Raw genomic sequence first — 25,270 nt, forward strand, 5'->3', positions numbered from 1 at the left:
GAATGTGATGGCATTTAAAACAATTCTGTACAAGTCTCTGACATTCCCAGTGTACCCATCGAAGCAGCAATTCAGATTCTACTCTACTTGAGAGGCTAGATCAAACCCCACTGCGTGCTCTCAGATAGCAGCCTCCTTGAGAGGAGTGTGTGCATGTGTGTGCGTGCTGCATGTGCGTGTGCAGCAGGGACAGGCAGCACTAGGTGTTGAGCACGCCCAAGATACTCGTGCTCAGAACCAGCCTCAGGCCCCTCCCATAGCACCTCCCAGCCCATGAGCCCTCACGCCCCCTTCCGCCAAAGACTTATTTAACATGTTTTGGCCTGTGATCCCCTGGTCACCGTCAGACCCCTGGAAAATGACATCGAAACACCCCACCACAGGTAGCCAAACACACAGAATTAGTGTCCTTTCCCAAGGCAGCCCAGGAGACGAACCACAGGAGCAACATTTCTGGTTCCAGAGAACATAAAGAGGACAAAGGCCATGAAGATGCTTCTGGTTCCCCAGGCACTTGGGTTAGGCAAGGCACAGCATGACATCCTGGTTGTGTAGACGTGGCCATTGGCACACAACCCGTTTGATCTTGCCAAAGCGAGCATGAGCAGGATTTCATCAGGTTGGTAACAGGTGTGCCACTGGGGCCTGCCTGTGCAGATCAGCGCCCCGCCAGCCCACCGGGTAGGAAGGTCAGATGTGCCTGGCCTTAGATAACTGGCTTTGGCTCCAGGTCAGGGCCAGATGCCCTGTGGTTCTAGAAGCTGACTAAAAAAGAGGTGCAGAAAACTGCTGACACCCTTCAATGCCTCCTGTGTGTCACTCCACAGCCACCTGGGCCCTCAGGCCTGCTCCTCCACCTTGCAGAAGTCAACTTTTCCAACACTTGACCCTGCAGCCTGAATCTTCAAGTCACCAGTGCACCTGCCCTTGTGCTGTGTGACTGAGTTGGAACAGCAAGTGGGGGTCTCTCCTCGGCACCCCATTCCCTCTCTGTACACTTGCTCCTGACCAAGTGCCACACACTGCCACCAAACTGCTCCCTAAACATCACTGCTGACCTGAACGCCTCTTCCCATGGCCTAGGGCCTCCCAGGAAGCGTACTTCCCTCCCTTCCTCACGGCCCAGCTTTACTGCACCTCCTAGGCCCTGCTCTCTTCAGCCACGGCCTCCTGGCAGTGTAGCTCGCTCCCAGGTCCCACTCAAGTCCCAGGCCTACTCCTGGCTATCTGTAATGGGGGAGGGAGCAGAGCTCTGAGGCCTCCACAGCAGCTACTCAGTGCCCTGGGGGCAGCAGCACCCCTCTGGCCGCCCCGGGATCCCCAGGTGAACCACCCATCTCCTAAGTGAAGGCACAGCCCCAGGCTCGGACCAGGGGAACTGCACTTGTCGAGGAGGTGCTCCATACATGCTTCATGAGCAACCACAGGCATTTTTTTAAGTAAGGTTCATACTGAATCGGGGGTTTTGGGCTTTGGCCCAAAGTGGAAAATGACGCCTCTGTTCTCCCAAAGCACAAACACTATGATGATTGAGTAGAAACAGAAATGTAATCTGTGGCACATCTGCTACGGGCACACGGCGCTGTGAGCCCCAGTGTGAGCCACGTGCACCGACCAACAGTGAGTGCAGCAGGCTGGAGGAGCTGCTGACAGAGGCTCAGAAGCCTCCAGAGTATCGACCACCTTTCGGAAAGCAAGCACACGTCACTCCGGCCTTCTCTAGCGCGTCACCTTCTGAAATGGTGCCACAGGTAAAGAATGCCATCTACTTTACAGCTTTTCTCCTCTATTGCCAGCGGTATCAGGGAGGCTTTCCAGCTTACCATGTACTTGTTGAGAACTTTTCACTCTTTCATTTACTCTCTGTACAATTGCTTATTCTTCAAAATGCACTAAGACGACACACTGCCAACAGGAAGCAGGTGTGAGGGCGGCCGGAGCCTGGGAGCCACAGTAACCCTGCCTCCATCTCAGTTGGCGGGGTTTGGCTTTCTTTCCTTAAACTGATTCTAATACAATGTGTAGTTTAGCATTTCTGGATGTGAGAGGTCGGAAAATATTCAGATATACTTAATAATTTACAACATTCTCAAAATACCTGGTCAAAATGAGAACTTTGAGACAGGGTCTCCCTCTCACTCAGGCTGGAGTGCAGTGGTGCAATCATAGCTCACTGCAGCCTTGACTGCCCAGGGCTCAAATGATTTTCCCATCTCAGACTCGTAAGCAGTTGGGACTGCAGGCGTGTGCTACCACATCTGGCTAATTTTTTAGAAAGGGTCTCACTTTGTTGCCCAGGCTGACCTCGAACGCCTGGGGTCAGGTGATTCTCCTGTCTCGGCCTCCCAAAGTGCTGGGATCGAAAACTATAAGCCATTGTGCCCAGGCCAAGAACAATTTTGCAAAGATTCCTGCCCGTGGCTGACGTTGTCAATCTGGGCCCCACGGTCTCCCTTTTCTAAGCTCCCAGGACCTGCTGCGTCCGTCATTCAGCAGTGATGTGCACAGCTGGCCAAGCTGCTTCAGCAGATGCTTACCTGGAGGTGGGTGGGCTGGAGGCAACGGTGGGTGAGTGGTCTCAATTTTGGGGATTTTAGGTGGTGGTGGTTCTACAAAGAAAAAGCAGATTAGAAAATCACTCATACTTCTTCACATGAATAAGCATGTCATAAAGAAAAATGTACTGGCAGAGATTTCTTTGGGAGAAAAACAACAGAGATGACCAAGGCTTTAAGGGAACTTGAGGGAGGTTTCAGCTAAACCATTATGCACGAATCCTGTTAACAAATTAAATACCACCTCCCTCCAAAAGACCTGCGAGCTTCCCACAGGCAGCCCATTTTCCATGTCTATGTAAGTTTCCTTGCTGACCACTTCACACAAGTCCTTCCAACCATGTGAGACCAGCAGAGCAACGTCTTCATGAGCACGTATGACCTATCTGGAGTCCTCCCTGGTACAGAGGACACAAAGAAAGGTCCAGAGTAGCAACATCATGTCACTGAGTCCCCTGACGGTTCACAAGAGAATCTCTATCTTTTCATTCTTAGACATAGTTTATTCTCTCTCTCCCAAATATGAATTGCAGTTGGCAACATGTCAGAAGCAGCACATTAACTGGAGTCAGCAGAGCTCTGGAGGTTGACACACTGATGGCAGGAAGAATGTGCCGCTCATAAAAGCCCAGCAGTCGGGACCCCTTGAGGTGGAGGAAACAGCCCACCCTTCCGGGGTCAGGCAGCGGCACGTTGCCAGAATCCACAATGACAGCACTAGGTCTCCAAGGCAGCCCAAGGAAGTCCAATCTCTTCCGTTTAAGAAGGCAGCGTGCACATCACAACTGAAAAAGAACCCTATTTCTCTGTTTGCAAGCTGAGGCTTTTTCTTCCTGAAATGTACTTTCTTCTGGCTTGTACACCACTCAGATCTGAGTCTCCTCTGCCATCACTGGCCTCTTTCTCTGGATTTCCTCCATCTCAAATACAGGCTCAATTCAAGGTCCAGGGACTTCCTCTCTTTACCCTCTTCCTCAGAGTCCAAAGCCCCTCTCTAAGTGGACAACTACAAACCTACATTTCTAGCATCCATCTTGCCATCAAAACCATGGCCCATCCCTAGACCCACCAATCAGCACCTCACACTCTACCTTTTGCCTCTGTATCCTGTAACTGCTATTCCTCTCACCTCAGGGACCCACCGCCTGCCTTTTTCCATGGCTGTTAATAGTTAGCTAAAGCTGTCTACATCAGGGCTGTCCAACAGCAATATAACTGAGAGCCACATATCTACAATTTTAAACTTTCCAGGAGCCATTTTAGTTTTTGAGACAGGGTCTCGCTCTGTCACCCAGGCTGGAGTGTAGTAGTGTAATCATGACTCACTGCAGCTTCAACCAGCCAGGCTCAAGTGATCTTGCTGCCTCAGCCTCCCAAGTAGCTGGGACCATAGGTGTGGCGCCACCACGCCCAGCTGGGTTTTAAATTTTGTGTAGTGATGGGGTCTCCCTACGTGGCCCAGTCTGGCCTGGAACTCCTGGGCTCAAATCATGCCTTGGCCTCCCAAAGTGCTGGGATTACAAATGTGCCAGGAACCACTTTAACAAGAAAAAGGAGCACTCCAGCCTGTGTAACACAGCAAGACTCTGGAAATAAAAGGAAAAAGGATCAAAATTTATCCAACCCGATAGATCGAAAATTTTATTTCAACATGTAACCAATATAAAGCTTTACTAATGAGATGTCTTACGTTCTCCTTTCTTGGAAATCTCTGTGTATTTTGCATTGTCAGTGCTTCAGAATCTGACCCAGTCACATTTCGAGTGCTTGCAGCCCTCTGCAGCCAGTGACCTCCGGCATGGCACAGTGCAGCTGAGCTCCTCTATAAAGCTTCCTCTGGACCTGCCCTTCCTGCCCCGCAGCCAGCATGCTGAGGCCACCATGTTTCACATGAATGTCAGCAAGATTCTCCCCACTCCCAACCACTTGCCCTATTTACTGCTGCCAGGGGACTCATTCTCAAATGAATTTAGACTCTGCCATTCCCCTGCTAAATCTCCAATGGCTTCCCTTGCCTCTGCCAAACTCACAGTCCTCCAGGTAAACTCTGTGATCTGGTCCTAACCCACATTTTAGATCCTATCAGAAGCTACTGCCTTTCAATTCATCACATTCCGGAAAGACTCCTCTCCATTTCCCCTGATTCTCAATTCCTCTGCTCACTTGCATACTTCCAACTTACTGCTCCATCCAGCCCCTCCGCTCTCGTTGCTCAAACGCAACTCTTCCTTCAAGGTCGTATATAGCTTGTTTCCTGCCTCTGACAGACCTGCACGTCAACTCAACTCAATTGCATTTCATGTGGCATGGAGTGTAGCCCATTCTTGTGTCTAACATTTAATGTCGGTCAATTTGAAGCTAATTAAAAAATTCACCTGTAGGCCGGGCACGGTGGCTCATGCCTGTAATTCCAGCACTTTGGGAGGCTGGGGCAGGCAGATCACCTGAGGTCGGGATTTTGAGACCTGCCTGACCAACATGGAGAAACTCCATCTCTACTAAAAACACAAAATTAGCCAGGTCTGCTGGTGCATGCCTGTAATCCCAGCTACTCGGGAGGCTGAGGCAGGAGAATTGCTTGAACCCAGGAGGTGGAGGTTGTGGTGAGCTGAGATTGCACCACTGCACTCCAGCCTGGGCAACAAGAGCGAAACTCTGTCTCAAAAAAAAAAAAAAAAAAAAAAAAATTCACCTGTACTGAACTTATCATTCCCTCAAATATACTGAAAAACAAAACAAAACAAAACAAAAAAACGTAGCTCTTATCATAACTGGAAGATTTCACAGCAGTTTAATGAATGGAACTAAGAACTGAGAACATGGTTCTAAGAACCAGAAACTACTGGAACTAAGAACCAAGTAACAAAGAAAGACAAATGAGTCAATAGGGTCTGTGCCTTCAAAGAGTTCAGTATGATAGGTGGACTGACCCTGTGACAAAACATTTCTAACTTTCTGTTCTGTAATTGTTCCAATTTTGCTCACTCCTTCTGTTTATTTCCAATACAGACATGAACTAACTTTGGGTTCTAGACATGTGACAGCCCCTCAACCCAAGTGTGTTTAAAAGAGGCCTTGCCTGCATGGGCCGCTGGGCTGGGCTGGGCCGGGGCTATCTGGGCAGCACACCACCCCCTACTGCCCACCCCATCTGCTGTGGCTTGGTGCTTGGGAGAGGACTCTTGCTGCTGTGATGGGGGTAACTAATCTCTAAAAATAAAATTGCAGCAACAGTTCTCCTACACCCATAATTATACTTTTATATATGTTACTGAGTACATTTTTATTGCCAGTAATGTTTTCTGTATTGATAGCTTCGTAAGAGCACAATTTTAAAATCTATGATCAGGCGATGAATAGAAAGACAATGCTGATGGAAAAGTTTTGTATGAGTTCTAAAGTTAAGATTTAAGGCCAATTTAGATCTGAAAAGAAACAATGTTGGCTAAGAATTTAAAGTTTTGCACATGAACACATAAAACTAAAAAACAAAACATCAGAACAGGAAATTACCTGCTGCTTTGTTCTCTTCTTTGGGAGAAACAACCTGTTACAAAAGAAAATATACAATTGTTAACTGGGATCCTGAGTATGATGAGAAAAAAATGGATTATCCAGGTACCACCAGAATCAGTGACGGTAGTCACTGAACAGCCTCAGACAAAAATTATTTCTAGCCTGAACTTTCAGGGCAAACCATAGCACCTACCAGATCATCATTTCTGCTCCCTTCCTCTTTCCATTTACCAAATAAGACAGAATGACTAGCTTTCCTGAATGATGAATTCTGAGTAAACACTAAGTTTCAGGACCACTTGGGTGCAGGAAACGGTCCACTGTTTGGGGTCAGGCAGCTGCATAGAAGCAGCATGCACAACAACATTGCTAGGACACAGCAACGACACCCTGACAGGCTTCAGAACACTGGCAGGGATGAAACAGGCAGCAGGGCTGGAGCCGGGCAGAGAGCCCCCTTCTGGTTCTCAGAGGCAGCCTGTCCTTGGAGCACCTTCGTTTTCAGGCTCCCCACCGACAAGCAGTCGGACTGCGAGTTTCGGTGAACACCCCCTGCTTCTGGTGTTCCCTGTGCTCGCTTAGAAATGGGAACAGTGCTCAGGTGTTGCTGCCACCTGGAAAGCCTGCTCTACCCAGGGCCTGCTTTAGCCCACTCACCACGGCTCGCTTAACCTGTCGGGGAGAACTGGGCTGCGGAGAGGGTTTCTTGGGCTGTTGGGCTGGCTGCTGCTGCTGGGCTGGTTGCTGGGGGTCCTTCTGCTGGGGCTGGGATGGTTCGGAGCTTTGAGACGGCTGTGACTGTTGTACTTGCGGCACTTGTGGTGTAGGCTGAAGAGATGGGGGCTGTTGCAGCTGATGGGGGGTGTGATGAGGCATCTGTTGTTTTCCTTGTGAGTAAAGATCCAGGATTTGGTGGCAGATGTCTAAATGATAGCCAACAATTACATTTTACACAAATTGGTATTTTAAATAAAATTTTACCTGAATAAAGAATCAGTTATGATACCCCTACGAGGACCTAAGCATGAATTACATTTACAACTCACCCCAACTTTGTTGTGTGCAACACTGGTGTGTACTTTTAGTTCACCAAAAGTATGTGTTTGGACAAAGTGGAAACTATTAGATAATTTAATTAACGATGCTTCTGAAATATTGCTCACATATGTCTATTTGGGAAAATCCATTCTTGGGACTCAGGGTACACATGGAAGAATAATCTCAACATGGAACACCCTCACAAGAAAGCTTAGCATGCCTGGTACCTTCCAAAACGTCGACTGGGACATCTTGAACAAACTGCTCCCACCATCTCCTATACATGGGTTTGGAGGTCCATTCTTGTATTTCAAATTTGCACAAACGTCCTGCGAGATACATCACTGCTACTGCTATGATCTCTGGTTCCCACTGCAGTGACAAGGTGGTGCAGAGACTAGTTCAACAAGAAAAAAAAAGTTAGATTATATGATCTAATATTTATGATTAAACCAGTGCATGGAGATGCCATAACTAACCATTAATTTGCTTATTCTCCCCTAAATTTAATTAAAGTACTATAAATAAAAAAACTTAAGTCTTTACTCTTCTAAAGGTACCCAACTAAGTTACTTTAACCATAGTTAGTAATTTCTCTATTCCTTAAAGAATCAGAAGAATTCTAGCACATCCAAAAATTGCTACATCAATGAAAATGATTTATGTTATTTAAACAGTTGAAATCCTAGCCACTCAACTGTTTCTTCAAATGAAATCTTATGGGGGAAGTCAAATGTGAGAGAAGCTTCACTGACTGCGGTGGGATGGGGCTGGCAGCAACTCCATTCACAGGCATTCTGTTTCCCACCACAGTCCCTCATTAGATCCCTGGCCTCTCAAGAGTGTTAAGGCGAAGTATATTTTTTGCAGAACCAAATGGGCTCCAAGTAATTAGTTTTCAAAATTCTCCAGTGTATTGTTCTGGACTTATGTTTCAGACTGGTGATAAAATTTCAGCACCTTACACCACCATGACACGGCAGGGCAGAAGGAAACCCTCTGCTGGGAAGCAGATGACCTGGACGTCAGCCCCAGCTTTGCCATTAACTGGCTCCTCAAGCCAGGGCAAGTCAGTTTCTCCTGACACAAAATGAGGGGTTTAGATGAAATGGCCCATAAAGTCTCTGCCTATTTTAAAATACTATAATTAATCAACATTTGAACATGTATACCTGTCATTTACAAATGTCCATGCCATTTGAACCAACTTTTGAATTTTGTTTTTATCACCTAGAAATGGGGACAAAAAGGTAAATTAATAGCAATAGAAAAAAAAATTCAGAGGCAGCATCAAGTATTTATTAAAAACCTACCACGTGTTCAGCACCAGGTTCAAATACACAGCAAAGAGCGTTTGCGTGGGAAACAAGGATGATGTGGGTCCACGTCCTACCCCTTCTTCCTCCTCATGACCTACGCTGAACCACCACGTATGGAAAACCTGGCTCCAAGGCTAAGTTTATTAGTCCATTTAAAAAATTCTGACTCATTTTCCTGCCTCTCCTATCACTTGGCAACTGGATGACAGAGCCTGTTTATACATAAAAGGAAACAGCATTAACAGCTGCAATACTGAATTGACTGGACAAGCCATGTCCTTGGTATTTTACACATCAAACTTTGTTTTCCTCTTTTGAGAAGTGTAATTTGAGTGTCATCAAATTATAAAGACTTGATTTCAGAATGAAAAAATTCTTCTGAGAACTTCCTTCTTACCTTTGAGTTGCTTTGCATATCTGAGTAGGAACTGGTATGGATGTTCGACCTGTAAATCAAATTTGATGGTCTGCAGTAAGATTCTCTCCAGAACCATTACTTCCTCCTAAAAATCAATCACAAATGTTAGGGTAGTAATTACAGTCGCAGGCCTCAAGCAGCATTACAAAACAGAGCTTTCCTGTCTATTTATTCTCTCTTCAAGTTATATTTTAGCAACTGCTTTTCCTTCCTTTCTCTCCCACTCAGACTTTTAACATGCTCAGTGACACTGATAAATTCTGAAAAGATCTCAAACAGGAAGACAAAGCAGAGGTTTAACGTAAAAAAAAATACTGAAAAGAGATCCTCAAAAATATTTTCAATACATACATGAGTCTCCCTTTACAAAACAGATCTTTACGTTATTGATAATTTGACTAAATTGTAATTTCTTTCAAGACCTCAAATTTTAAAAATGCAATCTTTTAGGAATTTTCATTGAAAACATTTTAAGCAAGAGTTTATGATAGCCAGCCTCATGAAAACTCAGAGAGATAAGTTGTACCAGTGTGTGTGTATGTGTGTGTATATACTCACGTACACATATAGTGTATTACGTGCAAATGGGGGCAAATCAATTTTGTGTTTAAATCTTTCATTTGAAATAAATCGTCCCAACAACACTTACTGAATAAATGATCATTTCCAATTTTATTTAAAATGCTACCTAAATCACCTCCTAAACTAGGTGTGTATGTCTGCCTACACACACACACACTCTTTTCTGTTCACTGATCTGCCTGTCTACTCCTAGACCAGGATCAAAGGGATTTGGGTGGGATACAATAGCTCCAGTATTACTTCTCTTTTTCAAACAGTTTCTGGGTTCTGCATGTCCCCCACTCAAATTTTAGTAACCATTTTACCTAGTGTCATTCCAGAAAACATACATGCTATTAATATTCTCATTGGAAACTCAGAGTTTATAGAATAATTAGGGAGAATGAAGATTTTTAACCATATTGAAGTTTCCTTCTAAAAATTTATTAATATCTTTTCAGTCCTTTAGTTGTTTTAAAGTCCTCCCCACCCCACTAACGAGGTTTCCACAAGGTTTAACCTTGGATATTTTACGTTGCTATCGTTAATGGAATGTCCTCTTTGATGATACTCTCTAACTAATGTCTTGAACTCAGCCCCTGTACAGCCGACTGTACCTACTGCTTAAAGACAACATAAACCACAACCAAGACACTGTGTGCGGGGAGGACAATTTGAGAGAATTCCTTGTTTGGCATGAAAGAAAGGGCGTTGCAGAGGACTGTAAATCTCATCAACAGGTGCAGAGACCCACAGGTCACTGGCTTTCATTTAAAAGCATGGTATTATTTTATAGGATACAGAGATGATTCTATAATGATTTATTATTCCAAATTACATGGCAAGACTAAGGTTTTTCAATCTTAGTTTCCCAAGCATTTTCTCATGAAAGTTTTTTAAAATCTTAGAAACTTTCACACAGTGGAAAAAAAAACTGGGCTGGACATGGTGGCTCATGCCTGTAATCCCAGCACTTTGGGAGGCCGAGGCGGGCAGATCACTTGAGGTCAGGAGTTCAAGACCAGCCTGGCCAACATGGTGAAACCCCATCTCTACCAAAAACATAAAAATTAGCCAATCGTGGTGGCAGGCGCCTGTAGTCCCCCCCTACTTGGGAAGCTGAGGCAGGAGAATCGCTTCAGCCCGGGGGGCAGAGGCTGCAGTGAGCTGAGACTGTGCCACTGCACTCCAGCCTGAGTAACAAGAGTAAGACTCCGTCTCAAAAAAAACAAAACAAAACACAGCATTTTTTCTCTTTGCCTGTCATTGTCACCACCTGCTTCCCAGAAGCTTCAACACTTCCTCTAAATTTAGAAACGATTTTTTTTACCAAGTGTACCAATTGGCTTGCAGGCTGTAGCCCATATACTGTTACAGGATAGCCCAAGGCCTGCCTTCCTTCTGTCTTCCAAATATTCAATTAATGGGGTCATTATAGGTCTTTGAGCAAACATCATTCCTCAGGAACGCTTTCCCTCAGCCCCTATTTACCCGGGGGACTTGCCTGGGTCCCTGGGTGGAATGCTATCATAGCACCTTAAATGACCTTCTATAGCGTACACCACAACTCATAATCAAATAGTTATATACTCATTTGATTAAAATGTATCCTGCCACTCAACTGCAGAGTCCATGAGAGCAGAGACCACGTCTGTTCTGCCTCGTGCCTCATGTCTAGTGCCCAACACAAAGGCTGAAACAAATAATATTACAGAGAAAAGCCACACAGTTAAAATAAAGCTATAATTAAGGCAAAAAACGTTCCATGGGACTCATGATCTTATTTTTCCTAAATACTTATACTGCCCCCACAAAAGAACTGCCCTCCTCTCTGCTGAGGAAAACACATTCCCCAGTGTCTTCACTGCTCCCAGCTCCAGGTGTTTTCCTTTGGCCCTGAATCCAACCAGGGAAGACTGCACGAAAGAGAGAGGCAGAGGCAGGCTGCAAAGCCCCTCCCCCATTCAGATCTAATTGGTATGGTGACCCCTCTTTTCCCATTTTCTGGGGCACACGGGCTTCAGAACTTCTACTTTCACTGTTCCTGAAAAGGGCTTGGTTTCCTGACTTCATGGTACAGTGGGTAAAGGCTAAAAGTAAAGGGGGCTTCTCCAAGGCACCCTGGGATAGCACAAACCAGCAGCTGCCATGAGTCCATGCCCTGCTGTGGTCCCAGATCTGTGTGATGCCTTATCCTTAAGCACAGCCTGCCAGCACCACAAGGTTCACCTGCCCCTGTGACAGAGGCGTGACTGAACCATAGCATGTTCCTACAATCAGACTTATCACATTAGGACACAGGGCCCCACTACTCAGTAAAAATCAAATACCCATGCACATTGAAAACATTATCTGATGGTGAAATTATTTCTATAAAACCACATTTTTGGTTACAGTTAATATGAGTTCTTAATAGGTTCAAATGTTTATAAATAGTTTAATGGATTTATAATTAAGTTCGAAAGAGTTACCCACATTGGCAATACTTAGAAAATACTAGTGTTAATCACAACCACAATATGTATGAAAGTGTTCTGGGCCCTTGTTAACTCCTCAAAGCAATGAGGAGAATGACTGTACATTTTGTATATACATACATAATGCTTGGCAGAGAAAAAGATAACTATTGTGAGACAATACAAGCTAGTTAGGAAAAACACCATGAATGGGGCTGAACTTCATCGCTTTAGCTTTAACTGTGATTTAGAAATTTCCTCAGACCATTAGTTTGACATTTATTCCACGAGTACTTGCTGAATGCCTACTTTGTCCTGCCACTGTATGAGGCATTAGACAAAACAGATAGTCTTTGCTCTCATGCATCTTACAGCCAAGAAGGGGAGGGAGTTATGTGTGTGATAATTTGATAAAAATCATCTAATGGATACTACTATCTAAATGCACACCACTAAGTGAAAGAGACCAATCTGAAAAAGCTACATCCTATATGATTCCAATTCGATGACATTCTGGAAATGGTAAAACTATAGAGACAGTCAAAATATCAGTGGTTGCCAGAGGTTAGGGGGGAGAAGGAGGCAAACAGGTGGAGCACAGAGAATTTTTAAGGCTATGAAAATAGACTACATGATACTATAATGGTAGCTACATGTTACTATACAAATGTCCAAACCCACAGAATGTACAACACTGAGAATGAACCCTAATGTAAAGTTTGGACTCTGGGTGATGTGTCAATGCAGACTCATCAGTCATAGCAAATGTATCACTTTGGTGGGGGGGATGCTGAAAATGGGGGAAGCTGTGCATGTGTGGGGTGGGGGGGTATATGAGAAATCTCTGTACTTTCCACTCATTTTTGCTGTGAACATAAAACTGCTCTAAAAAAAAAAAAATAAAGTGGTTTTTTTTTTTTTCCTGAGGTGGAGTCTTGCTCTGTTGTCCTGGCTGGAGTGCAGTAGTGCGATCTTGGCTCACTGCAACCTCTGCCTCCCAGGCTTAAGCAATTCTCCTGCCTCAGCCTCCCAAGTAGATGGGACTACAGGTGCGTGCCACCATGCCCAGCAAAAAATAATAAAGGTTTTTTTTTTAAGTAATATTAGTTTATTTTTTTATTTTTTATTTTTGTTTTGAGATGGAGTCTTGCTCCATCGCCCAGGCTGGAGTGTAGTGGCACCATCTCTGCTCACTGCAAGCTCTGCCTCCCGGGTTCACGCCATTCTCCTGCCTCAGCCTCCCGAGTAGCTGGGACTACAGGCACCCGCCACCACGCCTGGCTAATTTTTTTTGTATTTTTAGTAGAGACGGGGTTTCACCATGTTAGCTAGGATGGTCTCGATCTCCTGACCTCGTGATCCGCCCGCCTCGGCCTCCCAAAGTGCTGGGATTACAGGTGTGAGCCACCGCGCCCGGCCAGTTTATTCTTATATAGTAGAGATGGGGTTTCGCTATGTTGCCTAGGCTGGTCTTGAATTCCTGGGCTCAAGCAATCTGCCCGGCTTGGCCTAAATAAAGTATTTTTGAAAATCTATTTAATTGCAAACTGTGATAAATGTTATGAAGGATAATTAACAGGTGTTACAGAGGTTGCAATAAGGGGAACTTGATGAGAATGGGAGTGGAGCAACACTGCCATGGGTCCCTAAAAGTGGGATTTTAAAAACACAATAAAAGAACATGTACAATTATTTGAGCACCACTTGCTGACACTGGCGTGAGTTGTATGGAAAGGACAGCATGGGTGGTGTGACCAGTATCAAGCTCTGGGTGCATAAAAATGCTGCAAATGTTGATACCTTCCAACATTCTTTAGAAACAAAAGACACATGGCATATGTAGGCATGTGTATGTGTACATATAGCATACGTACTTTTGTTTGACCCAGAAGCTAGCTGGAGGTGTAACCCTGCCATCACCACTGCACTTAAGAAGTGGAGTCCTAATGGCAATTAAGAGGATTTTTGCTCATATCCATGAAATGTGCCATTGCCCCAAAGTGCTTAGCATACTGTTGGGCACATAAGGAAGCACTGAGTAAGTGTAGGCTACACGATCTTCCCTCCTTTCTTACAAAAGCATAAAGTAACTTCTACAGAAGGCCCTCTTAGGAACTCAAGAGACTGGCAGACACAAGGGCTACAGGCACTGTCAATATGTGGAACTGTATAATACCACCATGAAGAATCAAGACCAGAAGGCGGGAAGTTATTATCATTCTTACCTTTGGGTCATCTCCAAACTGGCCAAATTGTACATCATTTAATAAACTACGAGCTGTTTTGATGATATCTTTACATTTTTTTGGTGTTTCTTCTACTTTCCCAGCCAGAAATAGGCAACAGGCTCCTGTCACCTAAAAGGGAAACAAAAGTTCTTGATTTTTGTTATCAAAGGTCACATAGAAATAGATACAATAAATTTTGGCCTTCATAATAAACTGGTCTTCCTCATTCCCCTACCTTTCTTTTTATCATTCACAAATACTCTGATACTCTAGAAGCTTGAAGGAAATTTTATACATATAAATCCCCCAAACTCTAGCTTCATAAATTATTTAAAATTTAACTTTCTTAAAAAAAGTCACGTAAACAAAGAAAATGCCAAAAAGGAAAAGAGTCACATAAATAAATTTTCTTCTCATATTCCAATCTGAAATTAACTCCCTAAACAGCAAGCTTTGCCGCGGAAAAAGAAAGAGCACAACTAAACACAGTCCCGTGGAATCCATCTCAGCAGCACTGCCCATGCTTCCGTTTCTTTCTGCTATGGTCTGAATGTTTATGTCCTAATTCACAGCTTGAGACCTAATTCCCAAGGTGGCGGTATGAAGAAGTGAGGCCTTTGGGAAGTGATTCTGAATGGGATTACTGCCCTTATAAAAGAGGCCCAAGGGGCTTGTTCCTCACTTCCACCATTTGAGGATGCAGCAAGAAGGAGCCCTTTTATGAGGAACAAACCCTTACCGGACACAGAATCTGCCAGCACCTTGATCTTACACTTCCCAGTCTCTAGAACTGTGAAGAGTTAAGTTTCTGTTGTGTGTAAATTATTGGGTCTAAGGCATATTGTTATAGCAGCCTGAACGGATGAAGAAACTGTCCCTCCAGTTGCCTCAACCTTAGCTCAGTCCCTGTATCACTGGGGTCTGAACTGCTCTGTCTTCAGCTTCTCTTTGCCCACTCCAACTCTTCCTACATGCCACTCTCCTCACATAATCCTGATCACACTAGATGTCAGACACTCTGCCGGGGGTACAAAACTGATTCCAACATAGTCTCCTTCTTCAAGAACTTCACAACCAGTGAGGAAGACATGTATACAAATCTAACTAAAATCTTAGCAAACAAAACAAATCAACACAATGACTTTCATGTTAAGTCTGTCATTTTCACGAAACCTTTTAATTACTGCATTGTTCACCCACTGAAGCCAAATTTCTGAAGTCTGGCATTCAAGGCTTATCGTGGTCTGACCCAGTCTACCTATCCACCCAGGGTCTCATCATTTCCTTCCTGCCAAATCAAGCTCCTGGCTGGGCTGACAATGTGTCACATGCTTCCCCCTGCCTCTGCTTATGCTAGCTTCTGTTGGACCACTGACCTAGCCCATCATGGCATGGCTATGCCCTATGTACGTTTAAGGCTTACCTTACTGCTGGCACCTTCTTCCTAGCACTTTCCCTGCTCTTTCCAAGATGTAATCCACACCTCTTTGTCAGTATCTTCCGATGGCATCACTTTCCATCATGTGTTCTGTGCATGTCATACCACTTATCCGGGACTGAAAGCTACTCTATCTCCCACAGAGAGTAAGACACAATGCACGTCTTGAGGAGTAACCGAAGAATGAGTGATATGGCATAGACAACTTCTGTTCCATTTTGCTTTCTTGGTCGTTGTTGAGTCTCAATTATAAGCCCAAATTTATGTTGGGAAAGGTACCATGGGAGTAAACTTTCATACAAAGTGCAATATGACTATGGTCCATATTGGCCTAAGTGAAAAGATTTGAACATGGCTAATTGGAATAAACAAAGTTAAAACTTGATTTTGTTTATATACAGTATATACCATGTAAAAATAAATACTTTCTGGAAAATATGAGAAACATAGAGCCTATAATTAGTCTACCAAACTGTGTGGAAATAATAACATGACAGAGAATTACAATAAAATTCAAACACTTACATATCTTGGGAATTGCTTGAAGGAATGAAACATATAGAAGCGATGAAAATAAATTATTCCAGTTGCCAGGGTATCATAGTGTCTGTTGTTCTGTTAAGGACTCTAACCAACAACTTTTACAGGTTATATTCTTAGTTAAATGTAGAAAAACAAAAAGACAACAACAACAAAATCAATGGTAAAGTAAACAATATTAGTGGCAAAGTAACGAGATGGGAATCTCAGGGTGTCAGAATTCTGGTACAAGAATTAGTAAGTTGAAGTTTTATACTTTTAACACCCTTTAGATAAACACTTCACCTGTGATCTTTTTTTTTGAGACAGCGTCTCTGTCACCCAGGCTAGAGTGCAGTGGTGTGATCTCGGCTCACTGCAGCCCAGGATGGTCTCGCACTCCAGATTTCAAGGGATGCTCTTGCCTAGGCCTCCCAAAGTGCTGGGATTACAGGCATGAGCCACTGTGCCCAGCCTCAACTGTGATCCTAATGGGTGCCACATATCCTCCTGGCTGGCCACCTCCTCAGTGGCTAAGTCTACACCTTTAAAATGACAAACCAGAAAGAGAAAAACCCCCACCAGAAACAACATTCAAACAGATATTTAAGAACTGCTCTGGTACAGAGAAATTACTATACATTTTGTCTACAGAATCTAATTATTTCTTGGTGGTGAGTGGGGAGCCTATCTGTAACAGATTCCAAGGAGAGTCAGGATACAGCCCCAAACGTGTGCCCACATCAAAGATGAACCGAGCGCCCTCTCGGCGGTACCGGGCCTCAGTGGCTGGATCAAGTCCTTCAAGTTGTGAGGGTGTATGAGCCAAGTCTTTCTTATCCCAGTACCAACATGGCTTTGTGTGGTCCAGGTTTGCTGAAGTTACTGAAGGGCTTGAATTTTCTTTATTCTCCTTCATTTATTGAAGTAGACTTGTTCTTTCCAAAAGGTTCTCTGAAAATGCTAGAATCCTATGAGAAAGAGAAAAGCAAAGTTGGAAAGGAATACTCCATACTATAAGCAATCTAGAATCATAGATTGTACCTGGTTTGGGATCACTATTTCCTATAGAAACCATATTGTCAATTGCCAGTTACAAGCCCAGGGTAACTCTAGAGCCAATTTAACACAATACTGTAAGATGACCCCAGTACTAATATTAATAAATCTCAAATTTCATGGTAGTTTAAAAAGACTATTTCCTCCCTCTCTCTTGAGATTAAGGGGTTAACCTTATTTGACAAAGTTTTGGAAGAAACGAAGTACATCTCACTTTCTTCTGGTTTTTCTTCACTAGACATACAGGTCCTCTAACGCTGGTCCAGATTCCATTCTTCAGTAAAACCTGGGCCTGTCTTAATCTTGACAAAGATTTATGTTCTAAAACTAACCATCTTCCATCCAGCACCCCTTTTCAGTTTATTCCCTGTAGGTACTTTGACTTAGACAAGTCATGGGATTGGGTTAATTCACATCTGCACAAATCACTGAATTCACTGATGTAAACCAAATGTGCATCTTGTGATTTGGGAGTGGGTGGATGGAAGTGGTCCATGAGAGAAGGAGCTCCTTTAAACTGTTCTTCCTTTTTCATCCTCTTCCTTTTCTTTCACTCAGAATAAAGACATTCTCCAAAAGCTCCATGCTGAGAGAAAGAAAGAAAAAAAAAACAACGAAAGATCTCATCTAGAGACACTGTTACAAATAAGTCATTCGTAACCTGGATCAGAGACAGCAGATACTTTCAAATAAGGTATCAAAAGGGTTCCGAAAGAGCTGGCTGGAGCCAGGTTAGTCTGGTTAGCAAGAAAGCAGCAGCTCTGTGGCCAGGTTCTGGGCCAGGGCTCCCACCAGTTCATCTGGAAACCTAACCTTTTCTGTGGACCTGCCTCATTTTTGGTGGGGAAGGTGACATGGCAGGGCTGAGTATTCTCCTTGCACCTGGTGGCTCTGAAGGAAATCTGATCTTTCCTCCAAGAGGAAGAATTAAGTACCTGGAGAAAAGCTTGAACTAATAATTTACATTTTTGTGTGTGACTGATTAAATTGGGCACTGTTCAAAAGGCGGGGGAGACTAGTTAATTAAAACCTCAGAAAATATGACCTGTTCATAATCAGACATCACACTGAGATACAATTCTCACCTACTGGATTGGCAAAAATCCCAAAGTTTGACAATTTGCTCTGTTGGCAAGGCTATAGAGAAGCAGGTGATCTTATAAGCTTCTGGTGGGAGTACAAAATGGTCCAACTGTCACAGAGAGGTTGACGATATCCAACAAAATTACACATGCATTTGCTCTTTGACCCAGGATTCCCACTGCTGGGAATCAACTCCGAAAATATTGTTGTAACTATGGAATGTCACAACTATGAAACAACATGTGCACAAGATTATTCACTGTAGTGTTATTTATAATGGCAAAACTATAAACAACCCAAACACCCATCATCAGGGGACTGGCTGAGTAAAATATGACACATGCACACAATAGCATACCCCACAGCTATTAAAACAAGAAACATCGTTAAGTACTGGATGGAGAAATTTCCAGATCAGCAAGGTATAGGATAGTGTACACAGTATGTTAGCATCTATGTAAGAAAGGAGGGGAAAAAAACAGACATCTCTCTTTTTTTTTTTTTGAGATGGAGTCTTGCTCTGTTGCCCAGGCTGGAGTGCAGTGGTGTGATCTCGGCTCACTGCAAGCTCTGCCTCCTGGGTTCACGCCATTCTCCTGCCTCAGCCTCCCGAGTAGCTGGGACTACAGGCACCCGCCACCACGCCCGGCTAATTTTTTTGTATTTTTAGTAGAGACGGGGTTTTGCTGTGTTAGCCAGGATGGTCTGGAGCTCCTGACCTCGTGATCCGCCTGCCTCGGCCTCCCAAAGTGCTGGGATTACAGGTGTGAGCCACCGCGCCCAGCCAGACATCTCTATTTTTTTAAAGTAATTCAAAAAATAATTACCAATATGGAATGGGGGAAAAACAGGATGGAAAAGACGGGAATGGAAACAAGACTTCTCTATGTATATATCTTTTTATACAGCTTTGCCTTTTTATGAAAGCTTTTATTTTAAACTAATTGTAGGTTTACAGAAGAGCTGTAAAGATAGATGAGTTTTTGTCTATACCCTTCACTTAGCTTCCCTAATGTAAACATCTTCCATAACCATGGTTCATTTATCCAAAAAAAGAAATTAACTTTGGTATAACTACTATTAACTACACATCATATTTGGGTGCAGGTGGTATCAGAACAACTTACTGCTGTTAACCATGAGCTCTTGGTTAAGATGGAGTCTACCAGGTTTCTCACTGTAAATTATTATTTTTCCCTTCCTATCTTCTATTCCTTAGATGCAAGTCACGAGGTCCAGCCCACACTCAAGGGTAAAGGAATTAAGCTCCACTTTCTGGAGGGAGAGATATCAAAGAAATTGTGGACATATGTTAAAACCACCCACTAGTAAGTAAATATTTTGGGGGAAATATTTTACAATGCAAAATACTATACAAATGTCTGTTTCTCCTTCAAGTTTCATCTACTAATTTTAGCACTCACCTGAGATGATTATAACTGTGGTGTTCTAATGGTGACCTTCTATTTCTTTCACTGCTTCAATATTTATTATTTGGAATCATTTTGTTAATATTTGTTTCTCCTCTCTCATTTGTTTATTTACTTTAGTACAGACGTGAGTATTTTATTCTCTTGGTTATAATCCAATACTATCATTATTTATTTTGTTGCTCAAATTATTCCAATATGGCCATTAGGTGCTCTTTCAGCTTGACTCCCTGCCGAGTACTTTTATAACTTTTGATGTTTGAATCATGTAAATATTTAACATAATAATAAACTTAACTAAAAATAAAAAAGCAAATCCTAAAACTCAAACCAAATGGGCAACAAAATCACACAGAAAATTACTTCCAAGTAATTTCTGATCTTGTTACATGCTTAGTGAGATATATTCTAAGGACAAAAATAACTGAAAAGAATTATTTATTTATTTACTTATTTATTTTAGAGTCTGAGTCTTGTTCTGTCACCCAGGCTGAAGTGCAGTGGCATGATCCTAGTTCACTGCAGCATCGAACTCCTGGCCTCAAGCGATCCTCCCGCCTAGCCTCCCAAAGTGCTAGGATTATGGGTATGAGCCACAGTGGCTGGCCCCAAGGAAATTTTAAAACTTCATTAATATACTGTTACTAGTGTCATTAATGATGTAATTTTCAAACAAATTTTTTTTTGCATGTTGTGGAATAAAGCAAATATGTAAAAGCTAATGTTGTTAGGAACCAAGATTTTCAGTGCAAAGAAAACAAATGCACACATGCACAAAACCAAATGTTAAGAAAAAAATCTGTAATGTTAAACTTTAACTGAAGATATCAAAATAAATCATGGTTAAAAAAAATATATATATGTATCCCATTTCTCTCCTTTTCAAGTACCAAGAAGGAATGATACTCCTAGTTCTGAAATCTTAACTTTTTCAATACCAATACCCTCTAAAAGGAAGCAGATTTCTTTCCAGTCTGGGGTTGGCGCCTGCCTGGGATGTACTCAGACTAATCAAAGCTTATCAAAAGACATAGGACTGCTGAAGGAATGATTTGCTAGGGGAAAAAAAAAAAAAGACATAGCAGCCATCATGATGGGTGCCCACTGGACTAATCCAAGGTAATATGAATAGCAAAAAGAAAAATGACTGCGGTTGATCATAAAATAGTGAATATACAATCCAAGTGTCCATAATAATATTAATATACAGAGAAAATAGTACTTTGCTAGCACTGATAACTACTGATAATAAAATGCTACTGATAATAAATGTGACTTTGCTAGCACGGATATTAACTACTGTAAAAAAAAATACAGTTGATCCTTAACAAAATGATCACACTTGACATCACTAATAGGGTGAAAACCTGACATTACATGGCTTCTAATGTGATGCAATGTGAAATAAATATCACCTACCTATGTAGTATTTTTGTCCCCCCAAAAGCTTAACCTAAATTTAAGCAAACTTTTGACCAAACTTCCAGTTTACAATAAATACTGGTGGTAGAAGAGTAAGTGAAAAAGCACAACGTGGAAACTATCAGTCACATCCAGAAGGTGAGACACTCTACTCAACAACTGACCTGGTCTCTTCAAAACAGTGTTATGAAAAAACATTTTGAGAGACTGTCTTAGATTTAAAAAGGCTAAAGAGGGCTACAACAAAATGCAGTGTGTGAACCTTGATTAGATCCTGCTTTTATTTAAAAAAAAAAAAGAAATTTCAAACAATTAGGAAAAATTTAAGTATGAATTGTATTGTATATTAGAGGATATTAGGGAGGGAATTACTGTCAGTTAATTTTCTTTGGGGGTAATAACGATATTGTGATTACACAGGAGAACGACTTTATTCTTAGCAGATGAAGGCTGAAGTATTTTGGGTAAAGTGTCATGATGTCTGCAACCTACTTTCAAATGGTTCAGCTAAAACACAACCACACAGTAAACATGGCAAAAAACGAACATGTGTCCATAGGTAAATAATTAGTCATTGCACTATTCTTTCATACAATAAAAAGTTGGGGAAAAAGTCAGATGAGACTGAATAGGAGACCAGGAGGACTCCTTATCTTCATCAATCCCTCGATAGCCAAGGAATACTTGCTTATGTGTGGGTACTGGTTTCATAAATTACAACACTGTGATTTGAATTATAGCATAGAAAAACAAAAGCGCACTAATTATAAGTCTATGGTTGATTGTTTTTCACAAAGTAAACACACCTGTGTTAACACTATTCAGTTGAGAAATAGAACAGTACCAACGTTCCAGAAGCTCTCTTCGTTCTTTTCCTAGTGACTACCCTCCCAAAGATAACTATTCTGACCTCTATTTCCATCAATTAGTTTTGCCTGGTTTTGAAGGACTGTGCGATGACACAGTACCACTTTTACATTTGGTTTCTTCTGCTCAATATTAAGTTTGTGGGATTCATTCCTGTTGTTGCAAAAAGCAGTATTTGTTCATTCGCATTGCCGCAGAGCAGTGGTTTTCAAACCTGGGACAATTTCGCCCCCCAGGGGACATTTGGCAATGTCTGAAGACACTTCTGGTTTTCCTAACTGGGGGGTTGCCACTGGCATCTAGTGTGGGTAGAGGCCAGGAATGTTGCTGAATGTCCTCAGCGCACAGAACAATCCCCCATGACAAGAAATTATCTGGTCCAACATGTCAATAGTGCCAAAGCTAAGAAAGTCTGCTGTACTGTACACACTTTATCTATCCATTCTACTGTTTGGGCATGTAAATGTTTCTGGTGTTTGATTATTAGTGTTAAACATGTACATATATTCTTATAGAACAGAAGGCAACTGGACAGTTGGCTGAGGGAATCAATATCTTAGCACATCTTAGCAATTTATTCACAGTTGGGAATTGCTACTTTAAGATACATACGCCTAACAGTTTTCCAGGTACTTTTTCATTTAAATATTTCCTGAGCATTTACTATGAGCCAGGCCTTAATGGCATGGCAGGGAACAAGATAAGCAAGGTCTTTGCCCCAGGAAGCTTACATTCTAGTGGGAGAGACAATAAGAAAGAAATACATGAATATTTCTCAGGGAATCTTAAGTGCCACAAATAATAACGCATGTAAGGGGAGACAGCATAATGAGGTAAGGGCTGTTTAGAGGTATGCAGAAAGAGGAACAGTTAGGAGATTATAGTAGCAGTTCAAGTAATGCCTAATACACCTGTCTCCACACAATGGCAGTTGCAACAAGGGGTGTGTGTGTCATAACTGGCCATGAGGCAAAGAATGAAAAAGATGATTTCAAGTTTGACTGACACAGAGGGTGATACTAAAAAGACAAATGGGTAAGACAAGAGAAAAAGCTGGTTTCAATAAGGAGGGAGGAAAAGAATTTGGCTCTATAAATACTAAGCTTGAAGAACTTTAAGATACTTTTGTGGAAATATCAGACAGATAAATAGGCCAGTTAAAGTCTCTACGGAACATATCTACTTGGGATTCATCTACACAGAGGTGACAACTATAAAGTCATGTTGACGGACGGAGGGATGGAGAGTGAAGAAGGAAGCGGTCTGGGTACAGAACTCTGTGAACTTGTACCAAGTAGGAAGAATCATCAAAGGCGAGCATTTGCCCAATGACAGGAAGGTAAAACAGACTTGAATGTACTTATGATCTACCCACTTGCAGACTAAGAATCACCAAAGTAGAGAAAGGGAAAAAGATTGGTCCAAGAAGTAGGGAAATCTGCATCCTTCGTTGCAAAACAAACCAAGGGATGTCAGCTTTAAACCAGAGATGGTAGTCAACAGTGACAAATGCTAAAGAAAAGTTAAAGGACAAGGAACTAAGGAAAGTTTACTTTAATTGGTGATTAGTTGTTTATTAGAGACACTGAAAATTGTGATGGTTGCACGACTCTGAAAATACTAAAAACGACTGATTTGTACAGTTTAAGTGGGTAATTTGTATGGTATAGGATTATAGTTCAAGAAAATACATATATACACATATAAATAAAATAACATTTTTAGAAGTGCAATAGGGCAGAAGGTGTAGAAACTGCAAGGGGTGGTAAAGAATGAACAGACTAGGAAATAGGTTATTCTTTTTTATTCATTTTTTAATTTTTTGAGACAGCCTCCCTCTGTCATCCAGGCTGGAATGCAGTGGTGCTCATTGCAACCTCCCGCCTCCCGGGTTCAAGCGATTCTCCTGCCTCAGCCTCCTGAGTCGCTGGGATTACAGGCATGAGCCACTGTGCCCAGCCGGAAATAGGTTATTCTTCTGAGGCATCTGTTCTCAAAGAGAGTAACAGTGAATAGTAGGGAGTAGGTTTTGTTATTGTTTTGGTTTTTATATATTTTTCAGCATAAAGGAGAATGAAAAATGTCTGCAGCCAGAAAAAAAAAAAAAAAAAAGAAATCACTAGAGGAGTCAGAACAAGGGAGGCTAACTGGTCAAGGGATAATAAAAAGCATAGTAAGAAAGTTAACCTTAGAAAGAACTTTCTTTCCCTGAGAATGGAAGGAAAAGTTTGAGAAAGATATTTTTAAATATCTTTTAAGGGGGAGGAAGTAACTAAAAAATCTCAGAGTACCTCCATATTCTCTAGGAAGTAGAATGCCAAAATATCTGTTGAGAGGAAAGGGGCAGAATGGGGAACAGTGTTAGGAATAACCCAGTAGCGATGAAACTGGAATGGAAAAGAACCTCGGTCCACAAGTGGATAAATCGTAAGTATATTCAATTGTTTTACCTTCTGTAACTGGCCAAACTCCTGGCCCCTTTAGGTTCCAAGGCAGAATATAAACAATTTATGAAATGTAGTGAAAATATTATGGACACAGACAGAATAGAGACAGTCCTCAAAATCATAGAACTCCCTGAAAAAGTTTTTGCTTCAGGTCTATAAACCTGTTCCCTATTACTCTTCAATTATTTTTTCACAAGACCCTAAAGTTATGTTTTCTCATTAGTAGCTCGTGATTCCTCTGAAAATGACTGAGATTTATGAACTCTGCAAAATGAAAATCCATAAACAAGCAACCTGTCAAGGCATTTTAGCAGCACCTTTCAGGAATGTGCTTCATAAATATCATTTTACATCATAAAAGACTAAATATATTTTCAACATTTAGAATTATGGAAACAATAGTAAATGTCACCACTCAATTATCTTACCCAATATCGAAATCCCCTCTTAGTAATGTTTGGCCACTTATCAATGAAACCTCATTAGTTTACAGAACAGCCTATGGCATTGATGGGTATCAATAACTGGTGTTCACATAATTCCTTTATTCCTATATTGATTTTTATCTGTTCTGTTCATCCCCTAGATCTGCTACACAGATGGCATAAAATAATGCATGAATGAAATCTACCTTTTAACGACTCTTTAACTTCTACCAGAGTCCTTAAACTAAGCCTTGAAAATACATTTCCCTTATCTATTGATTGTCTTTCAAATAGGTAAAAGCAATTTTTACATTCTTTTCTCTAGGGTAAACAAATCTAACCATTTTTCTCATCATGATTTTTTGTTTAGTGTTTCAAGTCCCCCCTAAATATTAGGAATCAAAACAGATATGATGTGCATAGCACATGGGAGGGGGGTGGTAACTAACATTCAGTAACATGTCCATTGTGTGTCTGCTGCGTTGCAGC

General features: G+C 42.0%; 1 protein-coding gene and 1 long non-coding RNA gene across 4 annotated transcripts in view; one reads left to right on the top strand and one right to left on the bottom strand.

Annotated features, from left to right (window-relative positions):
• CCNK (cyclin K) overlaps positions 1 to 25,270 on the bottom strand; it is a 30,370-nt gene that overhangs the window by 1,794 nt on the left and 3,306 nt on the right. For all 3 annotated transcript variants that reach the window (XM_055288225.2, XM_055288224.2, XM_055288226.2), the window contains 9 exons: positions 16,771 to 17,019; positions 16,055 to 16,136; positions 14,089 to 14,220; positions 8,826 to 8,931; positions 8,282 to 8,339; positions 7,337 to 7,506; positions 6,729 to 6,994; positions 6,069 to 6,102; positions 2,538 to 2,609 (listed from right to left, as the gene is read on the bottom strand). In XM_055288225.2, coding sequence (XP_055144200.1) covers positions 2,538 to 2,609; positions 6,069 to 6,102; positions 6,729 to 6,994; positions 7,337 to 7,506; positions 8,282 to 8,339; positions 8,826 to 8,931; positions 14,089 to 14,220; positions 16,055 to 16,136; positions 16,771 to 16,967 — 1,117 coding nt within the window. In that variant the 5' untranslated portion in view covers positions 16,968 to 17,019. The remainder of the gene's footprint in view (positions 1 to 2,537; positions 2,610 to 6,068; positions 6,103 to 6,728; positions 6,995 to 7,336; positions 7,507 to 8,281; positions 8,340 to 8,825; positions 8,932 to 14,088; positions 14,221 to 16,054; positions 16,137 to 16,770; positions 17,020 to 25,270) is intronic.
• LOC129487460 (uncharacterized) lies at positions 17,745 to 20,167 on the top strand. The gene is made up of 3 exons (XR_008659330.1): positions 17,745 to 17,801; positions 19,410 to 19,518; positions 20,084 to 20,167. It is a non-coding gene; the product is annotated as an uncharacterized lncRNA (long non-coding RNA).

The sequence above is a fragment of the Symphalangus syndactylus genome, chromosome 8 (assembly GCF_028878055.3).
Source record: "Symphalangus syndactylus isolate Jambi chromosome 8, NHGRI_mSymSyn1-v2.1_pri, whole genome shotgun sequence".
Taxonomy (NCBI): domain Eukaryota; kingdom Metazoa; phylum Chordata; class Mammalia; order Primates; family Hylobatidae; genus Symphalangus; species Symphalangus syndactylus.